This window comes from Phoxinus phoxinus (genome assembly GCF_949152265.1).
Source record: "Phoxinus phoxinus genome assembly, chromosome: 1".
Lineage (NCBI taxonomy): Eukaryota > Metazoa > Chordata > Actinopteri > Cypriniformes > Leuciscidae > Phoxinus > Phoxinus phoxinus.
The window spans coordinates 55,420,340-55,437,891 of NC_136876.1; the positions used below are offsets into that span (position 1 = coordinate 55,420,340).

The 17,552-nt window shown below is 39.7% G+C and overlaps 1 protein-coding gene across 1 annotated transcript; it reads right to left on the reverse strand.

Moving 5' to 3' along the window:
• Positions 1-2,901: 2,901 nt before the first annotated feature.
• LOC307011092 (patched domain-containing protein 3-like) lies at positions 2,902-13,010 on the reverse strand. The gene is made up of 5 exons (XM_079636417.1): positions 12,915-13,010; positions 11,435-12,310; positions 10,346-10,473; positions 5,187-5,332; positions 2,902-5,108 (listed from the first exon to the last, which is right to left on the reverse strand). Exons 2-5 carry the CDS (start codon positions 12,119-12,121, stop codon positions 3,499-3,501), a joined length of 2,571 nt encoding a protein of 856 aa, XP_079492543.1. The 5' UTR covers positions 12,122-12,310; positions 12,915-13,010; the 3' UTR covers positions 2,902-3,498.
• Positions 13,011-17,552: the final 4,542 nt, after the last annotated feature.

Sequence of the window (17,552 nt, forward strand, 5' to 3'; positions counted from 1 at the left end):
AATATCCAAGGTGAACATTTCTAGTAATTGTGCAGTTAATTCTCATACTGTATTTTCAGAAGGTTTTGGAATACATCCTTTGCCCAAATGTGTCACTAATACAAAACAATAATAAATAATTTAATGAGAAGGCTTATATTGACCTATAAAGATTATTTTACATCTACCTTGTAAATATATTTTTTTGCTATTTTATTAAAAAGTGTTCACATGTAAATCAACAACTATTACAATTTTAACAATATTTCAAGTGTAATCTTTCTTTTTTTAAAGTATCATACATATTTCAAAGTTAAGGATTCATTAGTTTGATATAGCCTAACGTTACATTGGAACAAACACTATAACTTCTATAGTTTATGAGTTTATCTTTGACAAAACATAACATATGAGCAGAAACTGGCTAACAAAAGCTTATTTGATGTCTATTTTACAGTAAAAACTTTATAGTCTATCCAAAACTAGTCACAACTAGCAACAGCGCGCATATATGCCGTTCATTCATCACACACACAAACGCGATTCAACAGTCTTTTTGCGGTTTACAGACACTATTCCATATCGCGATTACAACAAAGCATATAAGAATAAAAAACGTACTACTAATCCTCAAACTGAATCCATTGCTCCTCGAAGTGAAACCAGCACTTCTGAGGTAAGTTTCCCAGGATTATTCCTCACAGCCTCGCAAGATGACAGTACATTCATCTGATTAAACTTGATGTGTTTTATCGAGCTGATGTGGCCGGTTTGCACATTGCATGTATTGTATTGCGTTTGAATAGCGCGCGCTCTCCGTGGGCGTGGTCACATTAAAAGATAAGGAGGTATAATGAGCTGAAATGAGAACTCACACTTTTTATATAGATTACATAAACAGAGAATATTTGTTTTAGTTTTGAATTAGATAATCTAAAAGTACACACTTAAATGATTATAAAGATATATTGCTCATGTCTGAGTGAATAGTATTCGATGAGTTTTGTTTGAGTTTAGAGAGGTACACTAGAAAAAAAGTTCACGGAGACGGAGAGGCAGAAAGCACACCCTGTTTATTTTCTTTATTTTACAAAAGCACAATGTTTTATTTCGGGACACATAAAAAAGTAGACATTTAACAGCTTATTTTTTCATATTTCTTAAGTCTGTATGACCAAAAATGACGGAGTATTTTAAATCTATTTTGCTGCTATGTAAAAAAAAACAAGCCGGCGCGTTTGCGGTCCCCAGAGAGTTAAGACGTTGTTTTGCTTGTTTCTGTAAAAAACATAATACTGATACTACTACAAATTCTTCTACTAATAACAATATATACCGCACTAAGGATTGATGAGCTGGTGGGTTTATGAATATGAATCACATCTGCGTTTGCGCATTAGTTTCTGCATGCTCATAAAGGCTGAATAATTCCAAATGAACTTCATTATTTCTACCTTCTGCCATAGTTGCTTTTACTCTGCACACAATGTGAATAGGCAGGGGCGCAACTACCCAGTGTCAGAGGGGTATGCAGCAACAAATTAGGCGCCCCCCACCCCCCAAACAAACAAACAAACAAACAACAACAAAAAAGAAAAAAAAGTGTCTAATGTAATGAGTGAGGAACGAGTGAGAGTTAACATATAAAATAAGTAGAAAATTGCTTTTAATTTATTAATAAAATTGAACTATGTCCCTCTAGGGGGGTTCGGGGGCATGCCCCCCTGTAAGAAAATGTTGTGCTTTTTAATGTTAAATTCATCAATCTGGTGCACTTTCAGGGTTCAAAATTAAAAGCTCCAACCCTTATTCAGTGTGCAAATTAAACAAAGAAAAATGCAAACCTCTTTTAGTTACAGTGTCTGTCTACATTACACTACATAATAATAGTTATAATATTAATCCCATGATAGTAATAGCCATATATTGTAAAACAAATGCACTTAAAAATAAAGGAAACTTTCATAATTAGTTTTGTACTAATTTCTATACTTCACAATAAAGATGTGATTGGGCCACCCCAGTGTCAATCAAGAAAAGAACCAATGGGCCGCTGATATCTGCGTGTTTCATGAAAAATGTCAGAAAAAAACCTAACACTGACTTTTTTTTTTACCAATGGATTACACCGGCACTAACCCAGCATCGCCAATTAATAAAAATAAAAATAAAAAAACCGAACGGGCCTCCGATGTAGCAGCTACGAGTTTTATGGGCTGTTAAGACAAAAAAAAAAAAGTAGCCCTATATCGGCCCAAAAAGGACCGGGAATCTCCCGGTAGTCCCGATGGCCAGTAGGCTATGCGTGGACGTCACACTTTAAATCCGTCTGTTGCTTTTCACCATCCACTTAATTAGCTGCTGTCTCATCAATTGACATGCCATCTCCCTTTTCCGTCTTTCTTTTTCTATCTTTAGCCCTGACAGCTTTTTTACTTTATCCATCTTTATCGACGACAACTCACTACTCGTTCCTGCCCGCCCGCTCGCGATATTATCCCCCCTCTTCTATGTCAAAAATCTATGATGGAATCTTATGAGGGCGCCTACTCTAGCCAGTTAGTCCTCTAGAGGGTTATATAACATTGGGGAAATGCAGAAATTATTTATAAACGCACAACAGCAGCTCACAAATAGAAATTCTAATTTTTAAAAAATTAAAAAATATATTTTTTTTACCATCGCTTTGGCGCCCCCGCTGGTGCTGCGCCCCTATGCGCCGCATATAGCGCATACCCACTTTTTGCGCCACTGAGAATAGGTCCCAAATATAAATAAATCATTAACTAGGCTTTATCATTATCGCGGAAAGACTAATTGTTATTGTGAGGAGAATTTTTTACCAGTATATCGCAAATGATAATATATTGCCCATCCCTACTTTACACACATGTTTTGAATAAAGAAAACGCTGTACTTGTTCAAATAACCAGTTTTTTTATTGACGCTTGCACTGCAAACAAGCAGAAACAGGACAGAGCATAAGTGGCAGAGGTGTTTAAGCATTTCAATCAATCAATCAACTTTATTCAAGACACAGAAGTCCATCGTGACAACACAATACAGATATTTATCTATGTAAAAACAAAAAACAATACAAAACATTTAAGAATGATCAAATGAGACATCATTTATAAAACATACAGGCTTCGGGTCCAATGTTTCCAAAAGCAAGATGTGTACCTTGTGTCACTCTTTTTACACATTTGTGTAAATACTGTCATAAATTCCTCAATCCCAGTATAATTGTCACTGAAGAGAATACGTTCTAATGTTCAGTAATGCAGATTAATCAATTTACTTGAATGTAACTGGATTACAAAAGCAAAGTTGTGTTTGCATTGAGGGGTTTAAATGAACAGATGTCCATATGAAATAATACTGATGACAAGGATAAAAATAAACGTGTTTAAAATATAAACTTGATTATGATATAAATACACAGAAAACTGGAGCACATATTCAGAAATGAACCTTGATTAGTAACTTCTACACGCAAAATCTTTCTGTAAAGTAAGCTCAGCAACAGTCAGGATCAGCAGACTCTGTGAAAGCAATCATTCCACTTCGCTCTGGAAGATTTTCTTTGTTTCTTTCGTGGCGGTTACTAAAGGTGCTGAGGAAGGTCAGGAACACCGGTATGAATACGATGCCATGGACGGCCCCAAACAGAATGACTAAGAACATGATTTTGAAGAAGGTCCTGAAGATGTAGCTTTTAGCAGCCGCGAGCACCACCACCCCTGCGATAGTGGACACGGCACCCTGAATGATGGGATAGCCCAGTTTAGTGACTGCATCCACGGCTTTCTCATTCGCTGAGGACTTTTCACTTGACACAAAAGCATAGCATATGTGAGCAGAGAAGTCGACAGAAAACCCGATACAAATAACAAGATTAATCATAGACACCGAGTCTAAACTAACATCCCATAATGCCATGAAACCGGCCACTCCCACAATGACAGATGCGATGGCAAATGTCACCCAGAGAGAGCAAAGAGGGTTTGGGATCAACAGGAGTGAAATGACTAACATTACACACGTAGCAACCACTATATTCTGGATTGTATTAGTGACGATGACGGCGTATTGGTCGAAATAGATGAATGCAGGGTGGTACACTATCAGATCAACGGGGGTCTGCAACTTCCCACATTGTTCTGCGGTTTCTCTAAATACATCCAGCATGTTCTTCTCATCGATCGCTGTACGGATGTTCACAGTCTGAACGAACATACGTGACGCATGAATCTGATTGTTAGTGAAATTAACATCTTGACTAAAACCAGACAGATTAAGAAATGCAGTTAAATGGCTTTTGAATTGTGTTTCAATGTTTAAATTTAAACCTGCATTCGGTCCAAACTTCATGTATTCACTAAGCCAAGAAATCGGCAAAATGCTTGAATTTGCCATTGTCAGATTTTTAAATGTTTCCAAACACAAGTCAAGATTTTCACGAGCAGTTGGGTTCCAGTACTGAAAGTGTTCATCCTTTATAACCAACATGACATTGGGACCAAAGGCAGAGAAGAATTCATCTTCTTTGTCATAGTAACTACCAACATACGAGCCGTCTGCTGCTAAATGCTTCAGATCTAGACCTTCCTGCATCTGGAAGCATCCATAGATACTGACGGCCAAATACCCGGCATAGATCAGACACACGAGCGCCTTAACCCACACTATTGTTAAGAAAGGGCCGTAATAGTTTTTAAAGAATGAATCTATTGGCATTTCAAATTCCTTATCTGTGTTTTTATCATACGCCCCACCAACACAACAGCCTCCATCATCACCAGTAGCTTCTGGGACTTTCATGCAGGTCAGCCAGTGTCTGTTGCCTTTCTCTCTCCTGCCATTCAGTGCGAGACACGCGCCAAAGAAGGTGATGTTGAAGATGTAGCAGAACAGAAGAGCTGTGCTGGTGTACATGCAGAAGGACTGGACTGAGCGGAAGGGCGTCATGAGACCGATGTAGAAAGCCAGCACATCTGTCAGCGTGGTGATCGTGATGGACACGCCGGCCTCTTTATACGTCTCTGCTAAACGAACCTCCACGGCTTTATGAACTTCAGTCTTCTGCCAGCAGGAGATCATAATGAACATGTCATCAACACCAACACCTGGAGGAAAGCAGAGAGGTGAGCCTGTGAACATCAGTTGTGAGACACCTACTAGGTGAGGAAATGAATGACATTTACCCAGAATCAGAAAGGGCGCTGTGGCCACGGTCATGGCAAACGGCATCCCACAGAACAGCAGCAGACCAAAGCTGGCCAACACGGCCATCCCAGCGGAGAGGACACCGAAAGCAGCCACCCACACCTTCGTCCTGACACAGTCTAGCCTGAGGTAGAGGACATGCTATAGAGATCAATCACAGGAAGAGGACATGCTATAGAGATCAATCACACTGTCTATCCTGAGGAAGAGGACATGCTATAGAGATCAATCACACTGTCTATCCTGAGGAAGAGGACATGCTATAGAGATCAATCACACTGACTATCCTGAGGAAGAGGACATGCTATAGAGATCAATCACACTGTCTATCCTGAGGAAGAGGACATGCTATAGAGATCAATCACACTGTCTATCCTGAGGAAGAGGACATGCTATAGAGATCAATCACACTGTCTATCCTGAGGAAGAGGACATGCTATAGAGATCAATCACACAGTCTATCCTGAGGAAGAGGACATGCTATAGAGATCAATCACACAGACTATCCTGAGGAAGAGGACATGCTATAGAGATCAATCACACAGACTATCCTGAGGAAGAGGACATGCTATAGAGATCAATCACACAGACTATCCTGAGGAAGAGGACATGCTATAGAGATCAATCACACTGTCTATCCTGAGGAAGAGGACATGCTATAGAGATCAATCACACTGTCTATCCTGAGGAAGAGGACATGCTATAGAGATCAATCACAGGAAGAGGACATGCTATAGAGATCAATCACACTGTCTATCCTGAGGAAGAGGACATGCTATAGAGATCAATCACACAGACTATCCTGAGGAAGAGGACATGCTATAGAGATCAATCACACAGACTATCCTGAGGAAGAGGACATGCTATAGAGATCAATCACACTGTCTATCCTGAGGAAGAGGACATGCTATAGAGATCAATCACACTGTCTATCCTGAGGAAGAGGACATGCTATAGAGATCAATCACAGGAAGAGGACATGCTATAGAGATCAATCACACTGTCTATCCTGAGGAAGAGGACATGCTATAGAGATCAATCACACAGACTATCCTGAGGAAGAGGACATGCTATAGAGATCAATCACAGGAAGAGGACATGCTATAGAGATCAATCACACTGTCTATCCTGAGGAAGAGGACATGCTATAGAGATCAATCACACTGTCTATCCTGAGGAAGAGGACATGCTATAGAGATCAATCACACTGTCTATCCTGAGGAAGAGGACATGCTATAGAGATCAATCACACTGTCTATCCTGAGGAAGAGGACATGCTATAGAGATCAATCACACTGTCTATCCTGAGGAAGAGGATATGCTATAGAGATCAATCACACTGTCTATCCTGAGGAAGAGGATATGCTATAGAGATCAATCACACAGTCTATCCTGAGGAAGAGGATATGCTATAGAGATCAATCACACAGTCTATCCTGAGGAAGAGGATATGCTATAGAGATCAATCACACAGTCTATCCTGAGGAAGAGGACATGCTATAGAGATCAATCACAGGAAGAGGACATGCTATAGAGATCAATCACACAGTCTATCCTGAGGAAGAGGACATGCTATAGAGATCAATCACACAGACTATCCTGAGGAAGAGGACATGCTATAGAGATCAATCACACTGTCTATCCTGAGGAAGAGGACATGCTATAGAGATCCATCACACTGTCTATCCTGAGGAAGAGGACATGCTATAGAGATCAATCACACAGACTATCCTGAGGAAGAGGACATGCTATAGAGATCAATCACACCGACTATCCTGAGGAAGAGGACATGCTATAGAGATCAATCACACTGTCTATCCTGAGGAAGAGGACATGCTATAGAGATCAATCACACTGTCTATCCTGAGGAAGAGGACATGCTATAGAGATCAATCACACAGACTATCCTGAGGAAGAGGACATGCTATAGAGATCAATCACACAGTCTATCCTGAGGAAGAGGACATGCTATAGAGATCAATCACACTGTCTATCCTGAGGAAGAGGACATGCTATAGAGATCAATCACAGGAAGAGGACATGCTATAGAGATCAATCACACTGTCTATCCTGAGGAAGAGGACATGCTATAGAGATCAATCACACTGTCTATCCTGAGGAAGAGGACATGCTATAGAGATCAATCACAGGAAGAGGACATGCTATAGAGATCAATCACACAGTCTATCCTGAGGAAGAGGACATGCTATAGAGATCAATCACACAGACTATCCTGAGGAAGAGGACATGCTATAGAGATCCATCACACTGTCTATCCTGAGGAAGAGGACATGCTATAGAGATCAATCACACTGTCTATCCTGAGGAAGAGGACGTGCTATAGAGATCAATCACACTGTCTATCCTGAGGAAGAGGACATGCTATAGAGATCAATCACACAGACTATCCTGAGGAAGAGGACATGCTATAGAGATCAATCACACTGTCTATCCTGAGGAAGAGGACATGCTATAGAGATCAATCACACTGTCTATCCTGAGGAAGAGGACATGCTATAGAGATCAATCACACAGACTATCCTGAGGAAGAGGACATGCTATAGAGATCAATCACACTGTCTATCCTGAGGAAGAGGACATGCTATAGAGATCAATCACACAGACTATCCTGAGGAAGAGGACATGCTATAGAGATCAATCACACTGTCTATCCTGAGGAAGAGGACATGCTATAGAGATCAATCACACTGTCTATCCTGAGGAAGAGGACATGCTATAGAGATCAATCACACTGTCTATCCTGAGGAAGAGGACATGCTATAGAGATCAATCACACAGACTATCCTGAGGAAGAGGACATGCTATAGAGATCAATCACACTGTCTATCCTGAGGAAGAGGACATGCTATAGAGATCAATCACACAGTCTATCCTGAGGAAGAGGACATGCTATAGAGATCAATCACACTGTCTATCCTGAGGAAGAGGACATGCTATAGAGATCAATCACACTGTCTATCCTGAGGAAGAGGACATGCTATAGAGATCAATCACACAGACTATCCTGAGGAAGAGGACATGCTATAGAGATCAATCACACTGTCTATCCTGAGGAAGAGGACATGCTATAGAGATCAATCACAGGAAGAGGACATGCTATAGAGATCAATCACACTGTCTATCCTGAGGAAGAGGACATGCTATAGAGATCAATCACACTGTCTATCCTGAGGAAGAGGACATGCTATAGAGATCAATCACACAGACTATCCTGAGGAAGAGGACATGCTATAGAGATCAATCACACTGTCTATCCTGAGGAAGAGGACATGCTATAGAGATCAATCACACTGTCTATCCTGAGGAAGAGGACATGCTATAGAGATCAATCACACTGTCTATCCTGAGGAAGAGGACATGCTATAGAGATCAATCACACAGACTATCCTGAGGAAGAGGACATGCTATAGAGATCAATCACACTGTCTATCCTGAGGAAGAGGACATGCTATAGAGATCAATCACACTGTCTATCCTGAGGAAGAGGACATGCTATAGAGATCAATCACAGGAAGAGGACATGCTATAGAGATCAATCACACTGTCTATCCTGAGGAAGAGGACATGCTATAGAGATCAATCACACAGACTATCCTGAGGAAGAGGACATGCTATAGAGATCAATCACAGGAAGAGGACGTGCTATAGAGATCAATCACACAGACTATCCTGAGGAAGAGGACATGCTATAGAGATCAATCACACAGACTATCCTGAGGAAGAGGACATGCTATAGAGATCAATCACAGGAAGAGGACGTGCTATAGAGATCAATCACACAGACTATCCTGAGGAAGAGGACATGCTATAGAGATCAATCACACTGTCTATCCTGAGGAAGAGGACGTGCTATAGAGATCAATCACACAGACTATCCTGAGGAAGAGGACATGCTATAGAGATCAATCACACAGACTATCCTGAGGAAGAGGACATGCTATAGAGATCAATCACACTGTCTATCCTGAGGAAGAGGACATGCTATAGAGATCAATCACAGGAAGAGGACATGCTATAGAGATCAATCACACTGTCTATCCTGAGGAAGAGGACATGCTATAGAGATCAATCACACTGTCTATCCTGAGGAAGAGGACATGCTATAGAGATCAATCACACTGTCTATCCTGAGGAAGAGGACATGCTATAGAGATCAATCACACTGTCTATCCTGAGGAAGAGGACATGCTATAGAGATCAATCACACTGTCTATCCTGAGGAAGAGGACATGCTATAGAGATCAATCACAGGAAGAGGACATGCTATAGAGATCAATCACACTGTCTATCCTGAGGAAGAGGACGTGCTATAGAGATCAATCACACAGACTATCCTGAGGAAGAGGACATGCTATAGAGATCAATCACACAGACTATCCTGAGGAAGAGGACATGCTATAGAGATCAATCACAGGAAGAGGACATGCTATAGAGATCAATCACACTGTCTATCCTGAGGAAGAGGACATGCTATAGAGATCAATCACACTGTCTATCCTGAGGAAGAGGACATGCTATAGAGATCAATCACACTGTCTATCCTGAGGAAGAGGACATGCTATAGAGATCAATCACACTGTCTATCCTGAGGAAGAGGACATGCTATAGAGATCAATCACACTGTCTATCCTGAGGAAGAGGACATGCTATAGAGATCAATCACAGGAAGAGGACATGCTATAGAGATCAATCACACTGTCTATCCTGAGGAAGAGGACGTGCTATAGAGATCAATCACACAGACTATCCTGAGGAAGAGGACATGCTATAGAGATCAATCACACAGACTATCCTGAGGAAGAGGACATGCTATAGAGATCAATCACAGGAAGAGGACGTGCTATAGAGATCAATCACACAGACTATCCTGAGGAAGAGGACATGCTATAGAGATCAATCACACAGACTATCCTGAGGAAGAGGACATGCTATAGAGATCAATCACAGGAAGAGGACATGCTATAGAGATCAATCACACTGTCTATCCTGAGGAAGAGGACATGCTATAGAGATCAATCACACTGTCTATCCTGAGGAAGAGGACATGCTATAGAGATCAATCACACAGCTAGGGATAGAAACATGTACTTATGTGAATATTTTTAATTATTTATACCTTAAACAAGACATAATCGAAATGGTAATGGCCAGGGAATACGTAAGAGAGAAGAGTGGGATAACAGAGTCTGAATTGGTCTCAAGCTCATTCTGTCTTGATATTGATGTATAGTAAGACATATGGACCTGTAGAAATGAAAACAAAAGGTTAGTTGCATGTAATTATGCATAATTTACTGGTATTACTATAATAAGCACATGTAACATATGTAACAAGAGCACTGTTCCATAAAATTACTGCATACATAACTGTGTTTCATAGTGAGGCACATTATTCACACAATGGTCATTACCAGGGCTTGACATTAACTTTTTTTGCTCACCATCCTCTGTGGCTAGAGGTTTTCCAAAGTTACTTGCCACTCTGCATTTTCACTTGCCACAATTTTGACATTGATACATTTTCATGGGGAAAACTGCCATATAAATATTTTTTATATTATCTCATTATTTGGCAGCAGGTATATTAGGCTGCGGTCACTTTAAGACCTGATGCACAGATCCATTAATTTATACTGTTACACATGTGATAAAACATAACTGACTGTGTTTCAATGAATACTCGTCAAGACTGCCATTTTGACATTCATTGTGTTATTTGACTGTTTACGCACAATAAGCAGCGAAAAATAACAGAATTTATTACTGAGAGGCAGCTTTATGTGCTCAAAACGTGCAATCCCACAGTAAAATTCAAGTCCTATAACAACAACAATATTCATCCAGATCAAATGAAGTGAGTGAGGAAAGGCGGGTTTGTGAGTAACTCACTGTCGGAGAGATGAGAGAGAGCGAGAGACGCTGGTTTCCTGAATCTATTCTGCGGGAAATTAGTATTGGAAGCGTTTCAGATATTTCAGAAATCTATATTTTTGACAACACTACATTGCATTCGTTTATTATTTCAGATGTAAAATTTTTTTTTTTTTATGTATTATATATAAAATTCAACCCGCCAACGTGGCTAGTAGGAGTGACAGCGTTACACGCCACTGATGAAATACACACGCATTTGGCCGGTTTGGAGGGTGTAAATCTCAAGCCCTGGTCATTAGATATTTGTATAATATTTAGTATTTTTACTTACCGTTTTCTTTTCTGTAGAGTTTGAGAGGAGTTTTAGAAAGCCATCTAGCCAGTGACGGTTTTCCTCTGTCTTCTTCTCATCTAAGAAATAAAAAAGCCTGATTGCTTTGGCCCTGGTGAGCACTGAGCTCTCTGGCTCAACACCGCCGATGGTTGTTCCCAAAAACATGGTATTATTCATTGGATATGTTATTTTTAAAGAAACTATTTCAGTAGGATTGTCTTTTATAATGTCTAAAATTGCGTTTGACATGCACTTTCCCTTTGTTTTGGCACAGAGGGTTTTGAAAGTGTTTCCTGTCGTCATGCTTTGCACTCGTCTATCTAACTCTATAATGTCGTCTAAAGCTGCTTCAGTTAATATATTTTCTCCGTGCAAGCCTGTGAAGATCAAAGAGGCATAAGTGCCTTCAGACGCAAGCCGTAGCTGAGAAAACTCTTCAGATTGTGGGAAATGTTTCACCACAATCGCCCTCTCCAACTTGGCAGGTCCATTGACAGGCGTAAACTGGTCTTCAATATCATTGTCCTTCCGCTCGTGAAGAAAGATAAAACCAGATCCAAGGGCAGCAGTCACACATAAAGCTGATATAAGAAACACACATGGATATCTACCAACAACACGACCAAGCTTTTCAAAGGCCAGAGACAGAGGCCTTTCAATGCAGTCTGTTTTACACTTCGCCATCCTGGAGATTCACTTCAGCTGTCGCGTCCTCCTTCAAAACCCCAGCAACAGCCTTTCAGAGGTGGAAGTTGACGGAAAACTGCTGACGGAGAGTTACATTCAAAACAACTTTAATCAGTTAAAGGTCACGTCTGTGAGCAATTGGGTTGCAGAAATATATAGGCTTTAGGTAAAAGGGTGTTGGTGTATCTGAAACAGAGGAAAATTAGCAAATTACACGTAAAATAATATACAATCCTTCTGTGAAATTTCTACAGGTATTATACATTTCTATACTGAAAATAAACAATCAACCATTGTCTGAAATTTGCTGACAATTCCTCAACTATGACGGTGTAGCATGTCAAAATGATCTTAATATGGGTCAACATATGTCAATATAACCACAACCCAGATAGCAAACTGACATTGAATCAACGTATAAATTTGATCGACGACTGATAAGGCCTACTAACCTTTACAACTAAAAATCAACGTTGAATCGACGTCGGTCTGCTATCTGGGAAACCATTAAACGGTTTGCAGTGTGTGTTTATGTGTGTTCAATATTCACTACTCCTAATGCGTGTGCGTGTGTACAAACTGCGTGGGTTAAATGCAGACGAATTCCGAGAATGGGTTATTCCTCCCCTAACATGTCACTTTCACTTTCACTTTCTTAGCTTTCCGACAAAGATGAACGAAAATGTCAAATTGTGCAAATACAAACTTACAAGATTAATGTGACACCATCATAATAACATCATCATCACTAACGTGCATGTCTCTACTAGAAAATGACAAATAAACTTACTTTTCTTCACAAACGGACAGAGCTCAGAGCTTCAGGCGCACAGTTGTCCAGCTCCTGCGGTGAATGAAGCGCATGGTCTTAAAGAGAAAGGCGTATAGGAATCGGTGAAGTCAAAGACGTGTGCCCTCTAGTGGTCGAGTGTGAAAATACAATGAAAGAAATGTTCTGTCCTTATAGTATAAAATAGTGCAATACAAAACGTCACATTTATTGGTAACAGGCGATCCAAAATTATATCATAATATTTTAAACATGTCAATGACTTTTTGTTTTTTAACCATTCCAGAGAACACTTAAAACATTAAATTTTCACACTGAACACTTTAACATTAGGGATGAATGTATGTATAGAAGAGTTTGGCAGCAATATAAATACATTAACAATGTATTCAAAACCTTTGTTGACATTCATTTCACAATACTAATTATATTTTTTTATATAAAAATATTATCAGTCAGAAACTCACTTTTACAAAAAGAGCGTAAATCATAAATATCAGAGTATCTTGAAATTAATGATTTAACAGGGTTATCTTTTTCACTTCGGCGCTCTCCGTCTCAGCAGCCGTGTGTGCGTAACAGTTTACCAGTTACTCAAGTCCGTGCAAATGACGCGTTATACAAATTAAGTGTCCTGAGTATGCTGCTTTATTGATATCTCCGGCCTGCATTCACATGACCCAGAATGTTGCAGTTGTAACAGGTACAGAAAGTGTACTGTTTAATATATGTATTGTTAATTAGAATTCTCACAAAATTGTTCATTTACATACACCTGATGACTGCCTAAGTGAAGTGAGTGCCTTTCCCCTTTAATTGATGTGACGTCATGAGTCAATATAATGTCCTGTTCTGTCCCCTCCTCTTCCTCTTGGCATTGTTAATGCACTGTAGAGGAGTTATTTTGGGCTCTGGTTAATCTTAATTAATCTTTATTTTAATTGTTGCATTTATGTCTGTATTTTCACTCTAATTTATGTATATAATATTATTTTACCTATCTCTGTGGTTATTTTTGTCATTTCATCCCAATCAAGTTATATTTTTGCATCTGGGCCTAAATGTGGAAATGAGAGCACATGTGACGATTGTACATCACATTTGTTTTATAGAGATCTTTGAGGGTGATTCACTAAAGAGGCTGATTACATTTGTTTGTATATTATTATGTCCCGTGTCTGTCTCGACAAAGCTACACACACAACGCAGACAAGTGCATATAACTGGTGTCGCGAGCCACCGGTTACACAGTGAACACAAATACTCGTGCATCTCTACCGAAAAACAGCAGGAAAAACAACACATCTCCGCTCTATTCAATGCTGTACACCCGACAATGCGTGTTCCGGACTACATTACCCATGATTCCCCCCCGCTCGTACTACAATTTACGCCCTTACGACATTAAAGGAAAAACTCGGCTCTGGGATGGTACTTAACTATAATCCCAATCCAGCAGCACCCCTTGCATAGAAAAACTTAAAATATATCAACATTTCACAGTGCAAATAACAGGAAGGAATACATATTTTAATACATTTTAAGTTTGTTTGCTTCGAGGCTGTAAGCTCCGTCTAAGCCTCGTATTAGCTTCGTATTTCTTTCTGTTTTGAACCATCATTTACTTAGCCTGACTACGTCAGACTTCCTACTTCCGATAATTTCATTTCGCTCCTGTATTCAGTCTGAGATAGCGGCCTATCTTTCAGTTTTCCACCGGCCTTCGGACGGCCGGGCAAATCAACGAACAGAGGGCGGGCTGAGAGCCGCGACGTAGACGCTAAGCGCAGAGTTTTACATTGTAGGTCAGAGAAATCGAAAACCGAAACGAGACACGGGATGCAATTCGCTCTGTTATGGAGAACCAGTGCCGCCGCTCCCACCACGCGCTGTGCGTAGGGAACCAAGAGCTGAGAGGAGCAACAAAAAAATAGCGTTCCGGGAGTCTCCCGCATATTGATAGCTCACTGACGCCCGCGTATTAGTTAAAATCTCCCGGAATCTAGAGCGAGCGCGCCCGCGAGACAGGGGACTGTGCTCCAAACCGCGTAGCGCGTGCACGGCAGAGAGGGAGAGAGAGCAAGAGAGGCGCGCGTGCCTCATGAAGCTTCTCGGTGGAGAGGGCATCATAAAGGAATTATGCTTAGGGCACCGAAATGGCTAGCAGCGGCACTGGCTGTGTTTAAAAGATCTAATCTTTTCTAGTCTAATCGCGATTAATCAAAATTCAAAATAAAAGTTTGTGTTTACATAATATATGTGTGTGTATTGTGTATAATTATTTTGTATACATAAATACATACACATGCATGTATATATTTGAGAAATATTTGCATTTATATACTGCATATATATTTTTATATGATTTATATTATATATAAATAGAACTATTTTATATATAAATAACACATTTTTATTAAATATATACATGCATGTGTGTGTATTTATATATACAAAATAATTATACACAATACACACACATTTATTATGTAAACACAAACTTTTATTTTGAATTTTGATTAATCGCGATTAATCGTTACAGCCCTAAAAAATATATAGTGTAACCGATAAATCACGTTTGAAAATTCTGCTGGCTACTGTATACAGGCCACCAGGGCACCATACAGACTTTATCAAAGAATTTGCGGACTTTATATCAGAATTAGTATTGGCTGCAGATAAAGTACTAATTGTTGGTGACTTTAATATACACATAGATAATGAAAAAGATGCATTGGGATTGGCATTTAAAGACATTATAAACTCAATTGGAGTTAGACAACACGTGTCAGGACCGACTCATTGTCGTAATCATACTCTAGATCTGATATTATCACATAGAATAGATGTTGATGCCGTTGAAATACTGCAGCAGAGCGATGACATCTCAGATCACTATCTAGTCTCGTGTAAATTACATTTAGCCAAGGCTGCAAAGCCGACTCCGTGTTATAAATATGTTAGACCGATCACTTCTGCCACTAAAGATTGCTTTATCAATAATCTTCCTAATCAGTTTCATCATCTCAGCATCCCGGATAGCTTAGAAGAACTTGATATTGCAACAGAAACTTTTAACTCTCTCTTTTCCAGCACTTTAGACACAGTTGCTCCGCTGCGCTTAAAGGAGATTAAAGAACATAGTCCAACGCCGTGGCACAACGAGCACACTCACACACACACGCTCACACACACACACACACACACACACACACACACACACACTCAGGCCCTTAAGAGAGCAGCCAGAAAAATGGAGCGCAACTGGAAGAAAACAAAACTAGAGGTGTTTCGGATTTCATGGAAGGAGAGCTCGATTGCTTACAGAGAGGCTTTAAAAGCTGCTAGATCTGCTTATTTTTCAACCCTATTAGAAGAAAATAAACATAATCCTAGGTATTTATTTGAAACAGTGGCTAAACTAACGAAAAAGAAAGCTTCAAGCCCAGAAGTTTCCAAGCAACACAGCAGTAATGACTTTATGAACTTCTTCACTTATAAGATCGATAATATCAGGGACAAAATTATAACTATGCAACCGTCTAATACAGTATCACATCAGGAAGTGCATTGTAGTCTCCCTGAGGGAAAATTTGATTCATTCATTGCTATAGGAGAGGAAGAATTTAGCAAACTCGTCAAATCATCTAAATCGACAACTATGTTAGACCCTATACCGACTAAGCTGCTGAAAGAGATGCTTCCAGATGTCATAGATCCTCTTCTTAATATCATTAATTCATCTTTGTCTCTAGGATACGTACCAAAAACCTTTAAGCTAGCTATGATTAAACCGCTTGTTAAAAAACAGCAACTTGATCCTACAAAACTAGTCAATTACAGGCCGATCTCTAATCTGCCATTTCTGTCAAAGATATTAGAAAAAGCAGTATCCTCACAACTGTGTTCCTTTCTTGAAAGAAATGATATCTGCGAGGATTTTCAGTCCGGATTTAGACCGCACCATAGTACCGAGACAGCTCTCGTTAGAGTCACAAATGATTTGCTCTTATCATCCGATCGTGGTTGTATCTCTCTATTAGTATTACTGGATCTTAGTGCTGCAATTGACACCATTGACCACAACATCCTTTTAAATAGACTCGAACATTATGTTGGCATTAGTGGAATTGCACTAGCATGGTTTAAATCATACTTATCTGACCGTTATCAGTTTGTAGCAGTAAATGACGAGATGTCTTATCAATCACAAGTTCAGTATGGCGTACCACAAGGCTCAGTACTAGGACCGCTGCTGTTCACTCTGTATATGCTACCATTAGGAGATATCATTAGGAAACATGGAATTAGCTTTCACTGTTATGCCGACGATACTCAGCTGTATATTTCTTCAAAACCTAACGAAACCTACCAATTCACAAAATTAACGGAATGCATAGCTGATATAAAAAATTGGATGACTAGTAATTTCCTACTACTAAATTCAGAAAAAACAGAGATTCTAATTATTGGACAAAAAACTTCCACACGTAATAACCTAGAGTACTGTCTAACACTTGATGGCTGCTCTGTTAAGTCTTCGTCGTCGGTTAGGAACCTGGGTGTGCTCTTTGATACCAATCTTTCATTTGAAAGTCATGTGTCTAGTATCTGTAAAACCGCTTTCTTCCATCTTAA